General features: G+C 35.6%; 1 protein-coding gene across 7 annotated transcripts in view; it reads left to right on the top strand.

Annotated features, from left to right (window-relative positions):
* SMARCA1 (SNF2 related chromatin remodeling ATPase 1) overlaps positions 1 to 18,996 on the top strand; it is a 67,946-nt gene that overhangs the window by 21,832 nt on the left and 27,118 nt on the right. For 4 of the 7 annotated variants that reach the window (XM_044763667.2, XM_044763671.2, XM_044763670.2 and 1 more), the window contains exons 12-19: positions 777 to 898; positions 3,497 to 3,532; positions 4,467 to 4,619; positions 6,376 to 6,508; positions 7,102 to 7,250; positions 9,862 to 9,981; positions 15,798 to 15,908; positions 16,173 to 16,286. In XM_044763667.2, coding sequence (XP_044619602.1) covers positions 777 to 898; positions 3,497 to 3,532; positions 4,467 to 4,619; positions 6,376 to 6,508; positions 7,102 to 7,250; positions 9,862 to 9,981; positions 15,798 to 15,908; positions 16,173 to 16,286 — 938 coding nt within the window. The remainder of the gene's footprint in view (positions 1 to 776; positions 899 to 3,496; positions 3,533 to 4,466; positions 4,620 to 6,375; positions 6,509 to 7,101; positions 7,251 to 9,861; positions 9,982 to 15,797; positions 15,909 to 16,172; positions 16,287 to 18,996) is intronic. The other 3 variants (XM_044763668.2, XM_070502271.1, XM_044763672.2) reach the window with 1 other exon arrangement.

The raw sequence follows: 18,996 nt of genomic DNA, 5'->3' as shown, positions 1-18,996 counted from the left end.
CTAGACAAAGATGTATAAGAGAATAGTCTTTCCCTTGGAGAAGCTCACAGTGTAGTGCGGAGGAATAGTTGCATTTCATGGTGATAAGCGCTGTGATATGTTAAGAAACTGGGAGTTGGGGAAGTTGTCACACAGATGACATTTGAGGTGAGCAATGGAGAATGTGTAGGAGTAAAGCATGGGAAAAAGGAAGCGAAGGGTTTTCCAGGGCAATGAAACAGAGGTGTGAAAGAAAGGAATGCAGATCTTATGGTATTTGGGGTAGAGTGGCAGGTGATGAATCTGGGAAGATGGTTGGGGCCAAATTACTTAAACCATGCTTGAAGAAGTTTAGACTCTTTTGAAGTGAGGGGGAGTTCATAGAAGATTTGGTGTGGAGAGTGACACGATCAGATTTATATGGTAGGAAGAGAACCTAGGCAGCAGCATAGAGAATCTACTGAGGATGAGAGACTAGAAACAGGAGACTAGTTGGGAAACTGTTGTGGTAGTCTAGTGAAGGACTTTGTGGACCCATCACCTGTGACTCTGTTTCAGGACGGAGTAAAGGTAGACTTGAAATCATCTCATTGCTTGTGGAGGATTTTGAAGGCCTTAAAAATGCACAGCTCAACAAGCGCATAATTCTGTAGAGCATCCCTTGAAGGGGCGTGTGTGTGTTTAGTGGAGTGTTCATGTGCTATATATTTATATTGCATATGATGTTTATTTTTGTAACTTTCAAGTTGGTTTAATGTAAGTCGAATAACTTGCTTTTTTTTGGTGAAATGGTTTAGGTTCAAGGGTTCTCATTTTTAGCCAGATGACTCGCTTGCTGGATATTTTGGAGGATTATTGTATGTGGCGTGGTTACGAGTATTGTCGACTGGATGGACAAACCCCACATGAAGAAAGAGAGGTGAGGAAGAGAAAATAAAACGAGACTTCAAAAATCAGAGTTCAGTTAAGCCTTGTTTTTCATCATTAGGGAGTTTTTTGAACTTTGACCTTTTCTTTAGCTAGGTACATTAATTTCTCACTGCCACCTTGCTCTCTATCTGAGATCTTCAATTTGGCTTCCATTACACTGACTCTTTACAAGTCATCCTTCCCAAGGTCTTTAAAGACATCCTCACTTATCTAAAGGACACTACACCATTGTATCCTTACTGCCTCTAACCTCTGCTATCTCTGAGCTTTTGATTACTGTTTCTCAGCTTACTCTTTGACCTCTGATTCTATGGCATTTTCTTTTCTTGATTTGCCTCCTACAGTAGACCCTTGCCATTTGTGGAGTTTTAACAGTTGAGATTTTTCCAGGTTATGAGCAACTCTAAAGACTCATGAAACATAATTTTGTAAAAGGAATATTCTCAGTCTTACAGAGATTTTGTAGAACTGAAACGGGGTGTCGGTATAGGTGCTTATCATGTGTTTGGATCTTAGAGTAGTAAAAGGTTGGTGTGCAGGAATGAGTCGCTTAGCTGACAAGGAAGCCTACCCAGCACCCAGTATCTTTCTCAGATGTGGACATTCTTACAGCTCTTTAGATTATCCCTCACAAATGTCATGGGTCTAATGTATTTTAAATCCTTTAAAGCACTTTTTTCGGGGAGGGCTTTGCTAATTTATCTTCTCTTTTCTGTGATCCTTCAGGGCTCTGTCTTTGGCCTCTGTTTTAAGTCTATACTCATGCTCTGGGCAAAGATCGTGATTCCATGGTATAGTGGAAAATGCATTGAGCTTGGTTTCAGAAGACTTGAATTTTAGCACCAACTCCACCACTTTGTAGTGTATGCAAGCCATTTAATTCTCTGAGCCTCAGTATCTTTAACTTGTGTTATAAGAGGAAAATTAATACCTAGGCTTCTTTTTTCTGACAATTTTGTGAGGATAATTGGCTATAATTGTTATGAATGCAGTTTTTAAACTGCGTTACAGTATATATTGCATTTTAAACTGTGTAGTGCAGTATATATCGCATGTCATGAAATTGCACACAGGCCTTTTTGTCTCTCAGCTTTAGGGCCCCTTATCAGGCCACAGAGACTCTCAGCACGAGTCCCTCTTCCTTCCGCAGCTGCAGTGGGCACTCTGTCCCTTGTACACCTCCCTGTTGAAGCCTGGCTGTAGCATAGGATAGTGCCGATGGCAGGCATTAAGGGTTTCCTGCAACCCACTGTGGGGAAACAATACAATAACGTTTACAAATATGGGGATGTTTCAAAGCTTACACTGTTCCCTACTCTGTGGTATTTTACTCTCTCTGAAATGGTAACTTGAAGCTTTATTGGGCTTTTGCTGATTTATTCTTGAGAATGGGTTTCTCCAAATCCACACAGTACCGTTCAAGACGGCCTTTCTTCCTGGAATAAAGATGATACTGAGGCAGAAGAGTAGGCTTTCTGACCTCAAATTGCCGATTTGCGTTTCTCACTGATCTCTCTGCTCACGAACAATGTGGACGTTACCTAATTATACCCAAATTCTTCTGGTTTCTTGAAATTTCAAATAATTTTCTCCCTTCAGAGACTTTGAATTACATATATTGACTTTAGGTATAGCAAAGTCACAACTGTTTTTTTTTTTTTTTGGAGATGCCCTGCTTTCCCATTACGCAATGGGAATCACAATCATTTCATCTATTTTCACAGTAAGAAGGGGAAGACCACGTTTGATTCCTTACTCTAATTGTTTGCTAGCTGTTAATAAACAATTCTTTCTCAGTAGCTCTCAGATTTGCCCTTTCTCCATTGCTGCAGCTAAATTCAACTGGCTAAGTCTCTGATCATCGTCTGACTCAGTTCCTGTGAACTTTACTTAATTGGCCTCCTCACTTGTATAGAGAAAGGAACTAATATTTGTCAAGCAACTCCTATAAGCTAGGGAACTTATAGTTCCAATTGAGTTCTCCCAGCAGCCCAGTAAAGTATTGGTATAATTTTCTCCACTTGAAACTGTGTCTCAGAGAGATTAAATGCTTGCTCAGAACCACATATGTAATAAATAGTAGAGTTATTCACGTCCAGGTTTTTGCTATTTCCTCTACACCAAATTGCCTCTCACTACACCATGCTGCTTTCTGTACTGTCCCCTCTATATGGACTGCGGCAGTGAGTCACCTTCTCTGCCTGCGACTTCTGACCATGCCATTCCATTCATTAAAAATAGAACTTCCTGTATTTTGTGATTATAAAAGTAGTATGTGATTGCTGAAGGAAATTTGGAAAATAAAAGTCTTCCTGGCCAATATTTTGTGTATATGTAATATATATAAGTAATTGATATTATATTATATACACTATATATAAAGTTGTGTTGTATTTTCCTATATCAGTAAAAAATAATTGTAAAAATAATTTTAGTGTAGTATTTCATCCTACGGACGTACTATAAATAACTTATCCCCCTATTGTTGATCGTTTAAGTTGTTTCCAATTTTTCACTATTATAAATAATGCTAAAGTGAAAGTCCTTATACATAAATCTTTGTGCACATTTCTGATTATTTCCTTAGGATAAATTCCTAGAAGTGGAATTACTGGGTCAGAGGGTATGAACATTTTTAAGACTCTTGATGCATATTGCCAAATTGCTTTCCAGAAAGGTTGTACCAATTTACACTCCCAGCAGCAATGTATGAGAGTGCCCGTCTCACCGCCCCCTCGTCAACATTGAGTATTATCATTTTTTTTAATCTTCAAAAAATGGTATTATGTTGTTTTAATTTGCATTTATTTGATTACTAGTGAGATTGAACATTATTCTTGTGTTTATTAGCCATTCGTATTTGTTCTGTGAATTGTCCTTTTTTTGCTCATTTTTCTATTGGGGTCTTAGTGTTTTTTTTCTGGTTAATTTGTATGAGATCTTTATATAGTAAGGATATTAACATCCCATTAATTTTTAAGACTGTTTACTAAATATCCCTGGATTACCTTCCTGACGTTCCTCATTACTTCCCTATTTGCCCCTTTTCGCCATATGGAAATAAGTCTACTTAACCTTTATCTTTTGCTCTCATTCCCATTTCTAAACCTTTTTCTCTCTTGGTTGGTCCTCTATACTGTACCTTCTTTATTAATCCTTTATAAACTAATGGGAATGAAATTGAGATATCTGACATTTTACCTCCTAGATATATTTCAGCTCTCACTCAATTAAAACATTTTTACTATTATTTTTTAAAATAATTTAAATGACTTATTACTTGCTTAGTTAAATTTGTCTATGTGATTATTCTAAATTTGTCTCTATTGATGTAAGCTTCTGAAGATTAGGAACTTTATGTAATATACTTTCTACAGCAATTCACAGAGTATAGTATGTAGATAGATAGATACTTAAATATTTTTGAAGATGAAAGAGCATTATAAAGTGGGGCTTTGAGTATGCATGTTAAAAATGTTTCTTTCTTTCTTAAGGACTCTGGTAATTTGATTTTTCTCTCTTTTTCTTACATCTCCTCTGTCAATTAAAAAAACAAGGAAGCAATAGAGGCCTTTAATGTTCCTAACAGTAGCAAGTTCATCTTTATGCTGAGTACCAGGGCTGGAGGTCTCGGGATTAACTTGGCAAGTGCTGATGTGGTTATACTATATGATTCAGACTGGAATCCACAGGTTGATCTGCAAGCTATGGTTAGTAATCTTTAATGATGCCAGAAATTTATCTTAACTCAGAATACAGTTGCTATTTGCATAGCACAAAGATAATTTATGATGGTAACAACAAATTTTGGGAGGTTTTGTAGATATCAAAATAGATTATTCTGGAAAACGAAGTTGCTATGCTAATTGCAAAAATAAAGGAAATGAAAACAAACACATACACCCCAAATCCAACTATAGCATTTGTAGTCGATTTTGGCTTTTATCATGAAACACAAATGTCGTTTTTCCCCAATCTTGAATATTGAGGAGGACACATGCATATGTTTTAATGAAAAGGGTTAAACAGTTAATTTCTCAATATTATTCTGCTTAACAACTAAATATATTAAAATCCTTAGCAACGAAATTGGGAGAGGTAGGATTTTAACTTTTGTAATAAAACAGTTGGGGCAAGAAGGTAAAAAGATAACAAAGGAATATATTCCAGGAAAATATTTGTTACCTAAGGACACCGTCAAAAACTAGTCTACCCTTTATCTAAAAAGAAATTTTCAGGGAGGTATTTCTCTTACCTTTCATCATGGTGTCGTTTATTGAATTAGAGCTACAACTTCTGTCAATGTGACTCAAATTTTAAGATAAAGAAATATAATTTCAAAAGTAAAAAGATGCAAAATAGCTATGCATCCAAAATCCCGAGAAGTTAGACAATTGACTGTCTTTGGGAGCAATTAAAGTCACATGCCAATGAGGCATAGCTTAGAAGTCCTTCCTTTTCTTTTATAATAGAGAATTGAAAAAATATTGACCATTGGGACGTTTTTAAATCAACATGCTTTGGCATAATTATTGTTACTTTAGCATGGTGCCAAACTCCCTGTTTGATATGAGTTAAATAGGAGTAAGCCCCAGTAAGTTACAGTGTTAGTGAACTGGAAAATCTATTAATGATAACACTTCATTTTCTTAAAAGTGTTGGAGTATGACTGATCTTTCACGATTTACTGATTTGAGTTTGAAATTTTAAATACGTGTAGGGGTGTTGCATTCTTTTTCAGTGTGCTGTGTTAAAACTGTTACTGGGCTCTAGTGTTTTTATATTTAGTACAAGGGCTGTTTTGAACCCTTTTCTTTAATTTTTTTTCTCAACCTCCCTCCTCCCTTCACCTGTTTGCTCTAGCAGCTTCTGTGTTTTAGAAACACTCCCTCCAGCTGTTTTTATATTATCAGAATTTGCCACCTGTCACCTCTATCAACTATAAACCATAGGACCAATTCTAGACCACTGTATGGTAAGGATATTAATATCCCATTAATTTTTATGACCCTCTACTACAGATCCCTGAATTGCCTCTGTGAGCAGAAAGAACTGCTTCATGATGAGCTAAAGCTGACCCTTGCCACCATAGCAATCCTAGTTAACTACTTTGCCCCTCACTTCCAAAACTCCTGGCTAGTGTGGAAGATGTTTCTATTTAGTGGCTTAAAGATACTTGGTAATTTAATCGCAAAGTTTTTAGTTCCATCTAGTTTTCATCTTAAAGGAACTTTGCCTGTTGTCCTTCTGGAAGTTTTCCATTAATGATATGGTAGAATATTTGCAGATTTCCTTGTTCCCAGGGGTCTCTAGATATTGCTACTATTCCTCATCATCCTTTCAAAAGTGGCAGGTGTAATGAGTTTAGGAACTAATTTTATGTTCAGAATTTTATAGCATATGGTGGCTATATTATACATTTTATCCAGAATACCCAATATCTTATGTTAGGGTTTTTCCTACTAGGATCGAGCACATCGTATTGGTCAGAAGAAGCCAGTGCGTGTGTTCCGTCTCATCACTGACAACACTGTTGAAGAAAGGATTGTGGAAAGAGCGGAGATTAAACTGAGACTCGACTCAATTGTTATACAACAAGGTATGTATACCTATAAACTTAGGTGGTTTTTTTGCAAAAATGCATGCAATTTTCTTCAAAGGAGATTACTTTTAATGAAAGTTGACTGAAAAATTTGCAAACTTAATGAGATAAAAAAGTTAGTTAGAAAGATGCTGATCTTCCTAATTTAGGGCCGTGTGTTCAGTGTATGGAAGAGACAGGTGAACATTCCTAGCTTATAGTTGAATGTCAATGGCATGTCTTTTGAAGTTCCTGATGTTATTCTGCAGATAAAATGTCTAGTTTACAAATTTTTAAAACATGTTATTAGAGGGGTACCTTTCCATACAGAGAAATTTGATCTGAAAAATGAAGTTTGAACATGAAAAAGTGTTTCTGTGCTTCTGAGTGTTGACTGATTTTACTGAAGGAAATTCACATTGAGAATAGAAGGTGTGGTAGGAGAAAAACTTGGAGAGTGGGTCATTAAAAAATAACTTTGAAGCTCGCTAATTTTCTATTATTATAAAGGTTTACTTAGGGTTAAATGTAGTAATGTCTGATTAGACCTGTTATGCTATGCTTTGTCTGGAATATAATTGAATATGTACAACTTTTGTTTTTATAATTAGGAAGACTCATTGACCAACAGTCTAACAAGCTGGCAAAAGAGGAAATGTTGCAAATGATACGTCATGGGGCCACACATGTTTTTGCTTCTAAAGAAAGTGAGCTGACGGATGAAGACATTACAACTCTTCTGGAAAGAGGGGAAAAGAAGGTTAGTTAAAGTGGCGTTTAGCTTTCCCGATAGATTGCTTTAAAATCAACGTACTTCAGCATGCTTGTTGTATTTGTGTTGTTTCAAATGACTCATGTTCTAAGAATTTGTAGATTTATATCCAGGGGTAATTTAGTTTTTTTTAGTTTAAGTTTTGATGAGAAAGACTAAGAACCAGAGTTTAAAGTTGAGTGACCTTATACCTCATGCTTATTGAAAATAACATTGGTATTTACTTAAAAGCCAAATAAACTTTGTGTTAAATCACATGTATTAGGACTGAATTTTTATGACTTTTTTCCCCACTGGATTAGAAATGTTCTACTGCTATATTGTGTTAACTGAAAATCTTTTATGAACATTTCTTGAAATATGAAAGCATTATTTGTTAAAGTATAAGCTGTTTCAGAACATTGCGATTTTGTGTTGAAGTTGCCTTTTTTCACAAAGTATTATGGATAATTTCAAATACAAGCAAAAGTAGACAGAATAGCGTGATGGACCCCCATGTACTTATCGCCCATTTCCAACAACCATCAGCCAGTCCTGCCTCAGTCACACCCCCAATTCATCTTCCCTCTTTCTGGATTATTTTGAAGCAAATTTCAGACACATCATTTCAGCTGTAAGTATTTTACCATGTGTTTCTAAAATATAAGAACTCTTTTTAAAAACATAATCATTATAGCATTGTCCCATCTGAACAACCCCAATAATTCTATAATACCAAATATCTAGTTAATATTCAAACTTCCAATTGTCTCATAAGTAGCTGTACTTTTTTTGGAAACAGTTTTCCTTTTTTTTAATCAGAATGCACATAAGGTCCACACATTGCCATTGGTTGATATGTCATCTCTATCTATTTTAATCTGTCTGTTCTCCCTCAGTTTATGTATTATTTCCCTTGTAGTTTATTTGGTGAAGAAATTGAGTTGTTTGCCTTTTCAGTTGCTCATGTCTAGATTTAGCTGATTCCATCCCCATGGTATATTTTACCACGTTCATGTATTTCGTAAATAATACATTTACAAAATGTATTTCCTGTATTTTGTATTTCCTGTAGATTGGTTGAATTTACTTTTCAGACTACTTTTGTTTCTGAGAGAGAGAGATACATATTTTATATATATATGTGTGTGTATATATATATATATATATATATATATATTTCCTTTTTGGTGAGGAAGATTGGCCCTGAGCTAACATCTGTTGCCAATCTTCCTCTTTTTGCTTGAGGAGGTTTGTTGCTGAGCTAACATCTGTGCCAGTCTTCCTCTATTTTGTATGTGGGACACCACCACAGCATGGCTTCATGAGCAGTGTGTAGGTCCACACCCGGGATCCAAACCCATGAACCCTGGGCTGCCAAAGTGGAGCATGCGAACTTAACCACTATGCCACTGGGCCAGCCCCCTATATGTATTTTCTTACATTACATTCCCAGGACTTATTTATTTTACGACTGAACCCCCACCCCCACATCCCACCTGTCTTTCTCTGTATTTTACTTTGAATAATACCCTAAGGTCCAATCATGTTGTTGCGAATGGCAGGATTTCCTTCTTTTTTATGGTTGAATAATATTCCATCGTATACATATACACCACATTTTCTCTATCCATTCATCCATTGGTGGACACTTAGTTTGTTTCCCTGTCTTGGTTATTGTAAATAATGCTGTAATGAACATGGGGGTGCAGATATATTTTCGAGTTAGTGTCTTTGTTTCTTTCAGATAAATATCCAGAAGTGGAAGTGCTGGATCATATGGTGGTTCTATTTTTAATTTTTTTTTTTTTGGGTGAGGAAGATCTGCTCTGAGCTAACACTGTTGCCAATCTTCCTCTTTATTTTACATGTGAGCCATGCCAGAGCATGGCCACTGACAGATGAGTGGTGTAGGTCCGCATCGAGGAACTGAACCTGAGCTGCTGAAAAGGATCGTGCTGCACTTAACCACTAGGCCACTGGGGCTGGCTCTATTTTTAATTTTTTGAGGAACCTCCATACTGTTTTCCATAGTGGCTGTATAGTTGGAATTTACATTCCCACCAACAGTGCACAAAGGTTCCCTTTTCTCCACATCCTCACCAACATTTCTTTCTTTTTTATTTTGAGAATAGCCATTCTAACAGGTGTGAGGTGATATCTCATCATGGTTTTGATTTGCATTTCTCTGATAATTTAGTGATGTTGAGCAACTTTTCATGTATCTGAGGTCATATCTTGAATTTTGAGCAGTCTTGTGTTACTGTGTTTCATATTAGTATGCAAAATGTCTTGTTTAGTCTGCGTTTGGCTTTATTTTAGCATTAGCCATTTGTCCCATGAAAAATATGCAGTGGCAGTTATAATGTGGCTACATCTTCAATGGTAAAACAGTTTAAAGAAAGCCTAAGTGAGAATACTTTGGAAAACCCATTTAAGTATTTGAAATCCTTGAAGCAAGTTAAACTTATATTTGAGTTTGATGTTAGCATTATCTTCTTACCTTGTAAGTTAACAGATTGTATATTTCATGTTAAAACCACTTTTAAAAAGAGAGAATCCACAAATTTTTATAAGTAATTCAGTGATAATTTTCTAATTTCAATACATTCACCTTTAGACTGCAGAGATGAATGAACGCTTGCAGAAAATGGGAGAGTCTTCTCTGAGAAATTTCAGAATGGACACTGAACAAAGTTTGTACAAGTTTGAAGGAGAAGATTATAGAGAAAAACAGAAGGTAATTTATCCTCAACCATTAAACTCTCAAATTAGTGTTTCTCCGCATAGCAATTATTAAAAAAACACTGGCACTTACCTATTACAGTACTCTGCTATAGAGTGAAATTTGATGTAGGTCAAAAGATCTCATGCTGTTGCTGCTACTACCACCAGTTTTGTTTTTGAGAAGCAGCATAGGTTGTGGTTGAGTTCCTGGATTCTGAAGCTGAAATCCCAACTCTCTCACTAATTAACTGACTTGGGGTACTCAGGTTTTTCACCTGGAGGCTATAGTAATTAGATCATAGAGTGATTCTGAGGGTTAAATAAGTTAACACTCATAAAATAACTAGAACAACGCGTGGCACTTAGTATTAACTATATTACTACTAATATTATTATTAACATATAGATACTTAAATGCCAGAAGGAGTTTGTTATAGGTGGTCTCATTTATAAAATAATGCCTTGTAATATACTGCATGGCCAGCAAGAGTCCTATGAAGAAATGGGAGTTTTATTTATTTTGTTTGTTTCAGCTGACATTATGGCTGTAATTTTTAAAACTTTTTGTTTTGAAAAATGACTTTAGACTTTATTGCAAAAAACAGTACACAGTTCCCTTTTATCCTTCACTCAGCTTCCCCTAATGTTAACAACTTACATAACCACAGTACAGTTATCAAATGCAGGAACTTATCACGTTTTTCCCCTAATGTCCTTTCCCTGTTCCAGGGGATACTATCTGGGATCCCACATTGCAATTTTAAAAACAGAGTTTTATTTTTAATGGCCATTTTAGGTTCACAGCAAAATCCAGTAGAAAATATAAAGAGTTCCCTTATTCCTTCTGCCCCCGCCCAAACATAGCCTCCTCCACTGTCAACATCCCACACCAGAGTGGTACATTTGTTAGAACTGAACCTACACTGACACATCATTATCATCCAGAATCCATCGTTTGTGTTAGGGTTTACTCTTGGTGTTGTATGGGTTTGGATAAATGTCTCATGATTTGTATCCATCATTATAGTATCATCTAGAAGAGTTTCACTGCTTTAAAAATCCTCTGTGGTCTGCTTATTCATCCCACCCTCTCTTCAACCCCTGGCAACCACTGATCTTTTTACTGTCTCCATAGTTTTGTCTTTTCCAGAATATCATATAGTTGGAATAGTGCGTAGCCTTTTCAGCTTGGCTTCTTCCACTTAGTAATATGCATTTAAGTTTGCTTCATGTCTTTTCCTTGGTTGATAGCGCATTTCTTTTTGGTGCTGAGTAATATTTCTTTGTCTGGATGTACCACAGTCTATTTATCCAATCACGTACTGAAAGACATGTTGGTTGCTTCTGAGTTTTGACCATTATGAATAAAGCTGCCATAAACATTCGTGTGCAGGTTTTTGTGTGGACATAGATTTTCAACTCCTTTCGGTAAATACCAAGGAGCACAATTGCTGGATCACATGGTAAGTGTATGTTTAGTTTTGTAAGAAACTGCCAACCTGTCTTCCAAAGTGGCCATGGTACTTTTCATTCCCATGAGCAATGAATGAGAGTTCCTGTTGTTCCACATTCCTCTCAGCATTTGTTGTTGTCAGTGTTCTGGACTTTTGCCGTTCTAATAGGTGTGTAGTGGTATGGTGTTGTTTTAATTTGCATTTTCCTGATGATGTGTGATGTCAAGCATCTTTTTATTTGCTTATTTGCCATCTATATCTTCTTTGGGGAGGTGTCTATTCAGGTCTTTTGCCCATTTTTTAATCAGGTTGGTTGTTTTCTTGTAGTTGAGTTCTAATGCTTTTTTGCAATTCTGGATGACAGTCCATTATCAGATATGTCTTCTGCAAATATTTTCTCCCAGTCTGTGGCGTCTCCTCTCATTCTCTTGACCCACGTTGTGTTTTTTTGCAGTGTCTCCTTAGTCTCTTCTAATCTGTGATAGTTCTCAGTCTTTCATGACCTTGACACTTTCAAAGAGTACTGGTCAGTTATTTTGTAGCTTGTCTCTCACTTGGAGTTTGTCTGACATTTTCCTGTGATTTGATTGAGATTATGCATTTTTGGCAAGCATGCCATGGAAGGGATGTTATGTCCCTCCAAGTACATCGTACCAGGCAAGGTGTGATATCCCTGTGTTGTATTACTGGGGATGTTAACCTTGATCATTTAGTTGAGGTGGTGTTTGCTGCACTTCTCCACTATAGAGTTATCATTTTCCCTTTGTAATTGATAAATACCTAGGGGGAGATACTCCTCAAACTTTTACCCACTGATTTTAGCATCTGTTTGTGGAGTTGCTTGCAACGGTAATTAATATGGTGTTTGCCAGATAGTAATTTTGTATTTCTTTCATTCCATCTACATTTATCAATTGGGATTTTTCTGTAAGGAAGAGCTGTCCCTTCTTCCCATTTCTTTATATACTCAGTTATTCATTTATATCAGCATGGACCCGTGGATATTTATCTTTTTTGAGTTATGATATTTTTCTATCATTATTTATTTTGTTGCTCAAATTGTTCCATAAAGCTGTTATATTTGTTAACTGACAGAAATGAATTTTGTTAAACCAATAATAGCTTATTCTTGGGTATTCATTTTACTGAAAAATGAGAGCTGAGCCATTTTAATTTGCATTGCAACTAGTATGCTGATAATGCTTTGTTGCTATCATTATTTCTGGTAGTTTTTAGTGTCTTGACTTAAAGCTATCTGGTTCTTTTATCTATAACCTTAATTCAGATTACTCATATTTTATTCTGATGAGATGGAGGTGATGGCTTGCATGCACAGGGTGGAAATTGCCTTCCTAATATGCTGTTTAGATCTCATTATGTGATATGAATTTTATTAATTTTACAATTATTCCCACAGGCTTATTGGTATTAAAAGTGCTTTATAAAGTGGAAAAATATTAAACAGTTAAGAGTCTAAATATCAGTGGAGCTTCTTATCTACATTCTTAGAAGAAAATTAGACTCAGTAAAATGCTTGTCTATTTCTAATATAACAGGTTTTCCTGTGCTTCTAATTCCAGCAAAATAATGATTCACAGATATAAAGAAATTTTAATAGTAATAATTATGATTTGTATTTTTATAGTTGAATGTCTGGCCAAATCAGGATATTTTCTGAATATTCTGAGTTGAGATTACATTTTATTTATATTTTATTTCTTTCTTTTCATATTTTCTAGATAGGTTCTTAAAATAGGTTCATATTATCCTTTGAAGACAATTGAAAACCTGCAAGAATGTTGTTTATACGTAAATCATGGGAATTACACAATGAGGTAGATTTTCATATATGATTTGTTGAACCAGTTGCATTATTTTACAAGCATACTTGGTAGATTAAGTCATAATGACTGACATTGATCCTCAATAAATTAACCTGAAAAAGTTTGTATTAATGTACTCCTGTCTAAAACAAACTAATTCAGCATGATTTATTCCACGTTTGAAAGCTCAGGATTGGCCTTTAATGCTTATTTCAAGTTTGAATACCTAGACCTTCAAACAAGTATAGGTTAAATGGCCCAATATGTTAGTTTTAGAAAGTTAATTTAAATCATTATTGATTTATTTTCACTCCGATTGAGATAAATAAAATATTGGTTATTTATAAAATGCCTTTTCCATTACTATCATCTCATATTAATCCATCTGAGGGGAAAAAACCAAAACAAAACTCATTTCACTGCTCTGGGTATTTCTCATTTTACATAAACTCACATTTTACTGTCTGTATCTTGTAGACTCTTAGAGTTAAAAGAGAACTTAAAAGTCATTTAGTCTAATGTTTTTTATAATTAAGAAATCCCATCTATAGCATTTAGGACATATCCAGCCTCTGTTTAAACGCAGTCATGTTGGAAATCTTATTCCTCTCAGGATTGTTCATTTCAGTGTTTTTTATTCTCTGGTTCCCAGAAAACTTATTTAACTTATAAGCTCCTTGATGGAAGAGATTATTTTAATCATCTTTATATCCTTGACACTGACTTGCAAATAATACAATAGGTACTTAAGACATATTTGTTAAATTATATTGAGTAGCAATCTACTTTGCTTTGACTTCCCACATTGGTTTTAATCTTATGGATCAACAAAGAACTGTGTTCTTTTCTATTTGATAGACTTTTACATATGTGGATGCCACCATTATGTTTGTCTTTAGTCTTTGCTTCTCTAGACACTGAAAGTCTGTAGATCTCTAACCATCCTACTCTTCTTAGTTTATCATCCACTCTTAAAATATGATACAAATGTTGGAACTCAACCCTTAGATAAGATCAGATAGAGTAGGATCATTAATTGTAGATTAATGGCTTCTTTTAGACCATTAATGGCCTCTTTCGTGTAAAAGCACTAGGCTAGGCACTGTGAAATCAAGAAAAATATCTGAACTAGAAAAACCATTTCTACCAACTCCGGAACTTTGTATTGCCAGTTTGGTCTGTTGACTTTTAAATTGTGTTTTCTAGCTGATATTGGGGTAAAGTTTTGTAAGGCTACCGAATTATTGTTCACCCCACTTTGAATGTTTAATAATAACTTACATTTAACTCTTGGCAGTTTATCTAATGCTTTCATGTATATAGTCACATTTAATCCTTAAGGTAGGTATTATTATTCACATTTTACACGTGGAAAATAATTTCTCCAAATTTGTACAACTGGTAAAGTGGCAGCACCTGGTTTCAAATTCAGATCTTTCTTAATAAGTCATGGCAATGCAATGTATGGCATAGGGCATGTAGTCAATGATATTGTAATAACGTATGGTGACACATGGTAATGAGACTTAGCATGATCGTTTAAAAATGTATAAAAATATCAAATCACTATGTTGTACACTTGCAACTAATATAATATTGTATATCAGTTATATTTCAGTAAAAAATAAAAAAAACCCCAAAGTCCAAATTCAAGTCTTTCTGATTCCACTGACTTTTCCCACAGATAGCTCACCAAGAGATCTCATTAAAAAATTTCTCTTGGGGCCAGGCCTGATGGCCTAGTAGTTAAAGTTTGATGTGCTCCACTTTGGCGGCCCAGGTTCAGTTCCCATTGTGGAACCACACCACTCCTCTGTTAGCCACTATGGTGTGGTGGTGGCTCACATAAAAAAAATAGGAAGCTTGGCAGTAGACGTTAGCTCAGGGTGAATCTTCCTCAGAAAATAAATGAATAATATTTCTCTTGATTTGAAGGGAACATATGCTTGTCATGTTGATATACATAATTTACCCCTTTCAGCTATTTTCTAATTCATACACATAACCACAGTTACCAGAATTTTGTTAGTCTTCCTTCTATATTAGATACTGTTTGTTTGTTTATTTTTGGTGAGGAAGGTTGGCCCTGAGCTAACATCTGTGCCAATCTTCCTCTATTTTGTATGTGGGACGTCACCACAGCATGGCTTGATGAGAGGTGTGTAGGTCCATGCCCAGGATCGAAACCCATGAACCTTGGGCCGCTGAAGCAGAGCATGTGAACTTAACCACTATGCCACTGGGCCAGCCCCCGTTTATTTATTTTGATATGAAATACTAACCAGATTGTGCAAATTCTTCTCAATTACTAAGGAAGAACTAAGTTTTAAACCTACTTTCAGAGAAAAAAAAAAAAGGAAACCATCCTTGCACCTGAATTGGTATATAATACAAGGTTTTGGAACTTTGGATGTATAATTGTGATTTGTAAAGCAAATTTTGATTCTTTCTGATGGCTTTGGTTTTCTCACGCTTCTGTGACCTTGATGTGCTAGATTTTCATGAAACAGTTTGGAGTAATTAAACTCCTTGTTCTTGTGTGTTGTGTATAGCTTGGTATGGTGGAATGGATTGAACCTCCTAAAAGAGAACGCAAAGCAAACTATGCAGTGGATGCCTACTTTAGAGAGGCTTTACGTGTCAGCGAGCCAAAGGTTCCAAAGGTAAAACAGTATGAGGCCAGGTTTTATGTCTTATAGCAGAATTCTCTTGTAACCCGGTCTGTGATTCAGATTTACTTGCGTTAGTACCCAATTATAGTCCTTAAAATATAATAAGATACAGAAAAGTCCTTAATATGGCCCAGCAATATACATGGATTTCATTGTATTTATTTTTCTGTATATAAAAGAAATAGTAAAAGATAAGTATGTTCGCTTCGCGTACTGAAAACAAATATATATATATAATGTATTTTTCTCCCACAGGCTCCACGACCTCCAAAACAGCCAAATGTTCAGGATTTTCAGTTTTTCCCACCACGTTTATTTGAGCTCCTGGAAAAGGAAATTCTTTATTATCGGAAGACAATAGGCTATAAGGTATAAAAATTTTCAATTTTTTAAGATTAGTACAATATAATCTTTTAAGCTAATATCTATTAAGCTAGACTAGGAGGTGTTCCATTTTAATGGGAGAGAACATAAGAGTAAACCAAAACAGTGGTGTTTTTAAAATCAAAGAGGAGGTTTAACTAGAAGTCAAACATCAAATTACTGAATCATCAGTAGGATCATCACTAAATGGGATTGATGGAGAATTAGCCAATATTTCAAAATAGTAATAATAACATTATTTTAATAGTGCTAGTGTTCGAGTGGTCAAAGAATAAGTAGAAAGAACAATAGGTATGTGTTGAATTGGAAGTGAATGCATGATAAATGATAGGAAGTTTTTGGTCATTTTCCTTAGTATGGCTAAGAAATAGTATTTTTGTATTTATTGCTCATAGGTTGATGAAAGAGCCCTATTGGCGGTTAGTAGATTCTAGTCACATAGGTGTTAAAGATAATGGTAAACATGATAATGAATGATGTCATTTTACTTTTTGAATTACGTCATTTTAAAATGATCTTTTGGAATTCACAGTTCTTATTTATATAGGTAGATAGGAACCCATTTTTAGTTAGCGAAATTTAATGTTTGTCACACTAAAGGTATCACATTGAGAGATTAGACATGCCAGGTTATTTTTGTATGTTGAAATTGACTTCCTAGTGAATGAAAAGGGATGACCAAATGTATGATCGATAGTATGAACAAAATTATAAAAATATTAACACTATTGTAGTTGTATGAAGCTTTCTGTTTTCTGAATTGGAAGCTGTGTTTTAAAATTTATTTTGTGAACCTTTATTAGGAATGGAACTATGACCAATTATTTTGATTAGTAGCTGTAATAAGCCTAGAAAAGCTCCATGTGTGTAAGATGTTCAGTTAGCCCATTTATATTTTGGAACTAGAGTGGATCTCTAGAATGTTTCTATTATTTGTCCAGAGTGGGAGCGTTGCCATTTGAAACAGAGCAAAAAAGCTTTGCTTGCTATTTGTGTATCAAAGTTTAAATATATATAAATAGGAATAAGAAACTTAAGGTGAATATAAGTGGTTAGTTATAATCTGGTTAGGGAAATGTGATTAAATTTGAATGTATTTAAATCAACAGGGCTGGATAAAATCGTTCTTAGGAAGTTGTAGAAGAGTAAAGTAACCATGGTTGAACATTATCATTATCTTTGAAAACCAGTTTCAAAGAAGGTGAAAATGGCGCTATGCCAGAAGAAACAGGCAAGTTATAGGTTAAAAATGTAAAATAAAAATAGTAAAATTAATAAAGTAGTTAACATTTCATGAAGTAAACATATATATTATCCCATTAAGGATTATAATAATTTTAGGTTTAGATCATTATATTCATCAGATATCTATGTAGAGTATTTTATAATTTAAGAAATGCTTTACCACATACTTCATTTGATTCCTAACAACTCTGTGAGATAAGTCTTATTATCACCTCCATATGGTAAGTAAGGAAACTGAAGTTCAGAGCAGGTAAATGACTTGTTCAGGATCACATAGCTAAGAGAGTTGCCAGGGGTGCTGGTCTCAACTCCAGGTTCTCAGTGTTCATATGCTATGCTTTTTCTGCTCAGACGTTCTGGGCTATTTCTGCATGTGACATAACCCCGCTTCTTTCAGCAGCCCTAAATAAGGACTTTGTTTACAGTGGTGTGACATGTTGTTTGGGAGGTGAGCCAAGGGTAGTCAAGTAGCAGCAATAAAAAAATCATCTCTGCTGATATAACTGTTTATGCTCCTTCTTTGGAGATTCTGAAATTCTGTTCCCTGCAATAATACAGCGCTCACCACATTCTCACCACAGCTCTGGTTTTAATGTAAACAGTGCCTTTAATTATAGGCAGTTTGTGGTTAGGGGTGAGGTCTTACAATGACTGGTTGGGTGATGGCCAACTGGAAGGAGATAGAGGAGAGAGGAAACCTTAGAAGAGGGAGGAGTGAAGGGACAGCTGTGAAGGGTGATAGGAAGGAGGAAAGTGTAAGAAGAGAGGAAAGGGATGAATGTGGAGAGGGAAGATGGTGTGGAATCCATGCTATGGCACCTTACTATTTTCTCTTTCTCACCTTCCAGAAAGAAATGACGGGAGAGGGAGAATGAGCGAAAAGAGGGCTTTTTTTCATTTAATACATGTTTATTGAGTACTCCTCTGTGTCAAGTCCTATGCCAAGCACTGGGGATAAAGTGGTGAATAAGACAGACGAGGTCCCTGAGCACACGGAACTTAAGTATTCTAATGGAGGAGGTAGACATTAAGCTGATACCACAGGGTGATGACATAATTTATTTGTTTTCAGTGCTTACAAAGGGGTACTAGAGGGGAGGGAGCATAACATGGGCATCTAATGTGGACTGGGAGATCAGAGAGGTGGTCCCAAGGAAGTGTCATTTAAGCTGAGATCAGAGAGATGCACAGAAATTAGCCAAGTGAAGTATGGGAGAGAAGAGCATGGGCAGGGGAATGACAGGTAAAAAGGTGTGGCGGGAAGGAGGATTGCCCCTTTAGAAACTGAAAGAAAGCCAGTATTGCTAATGGTGGAGGGGAGGAGAGCGACTTGAGATGAAGCTGGTGAGCGGGTAAAGTTGGTTCATGTGGAGCACTGAACATTTATTATAGGTCATATTAATTAGTTTGAACTTTAGCTTTAGAGCAAAGGAAAACCATTGAGATGTTT

This window comes from Equus asinus, chromosome X, assembly GCF_041296235.1.
Source record: "Equus asinus isolate D_3611 breed Donkey chromosome X, EquAss-T2T_v2, whole genome shotgun sequence".
Lineage (NCBI taxonomy): Eukaryota > Metazoa > Chordata > Mammalia > Perissodactyla > Equidae > Equus > Equus asinus.
This window is presented reverse-complemented; position numbering and strand designations above follow the sequence as displayed.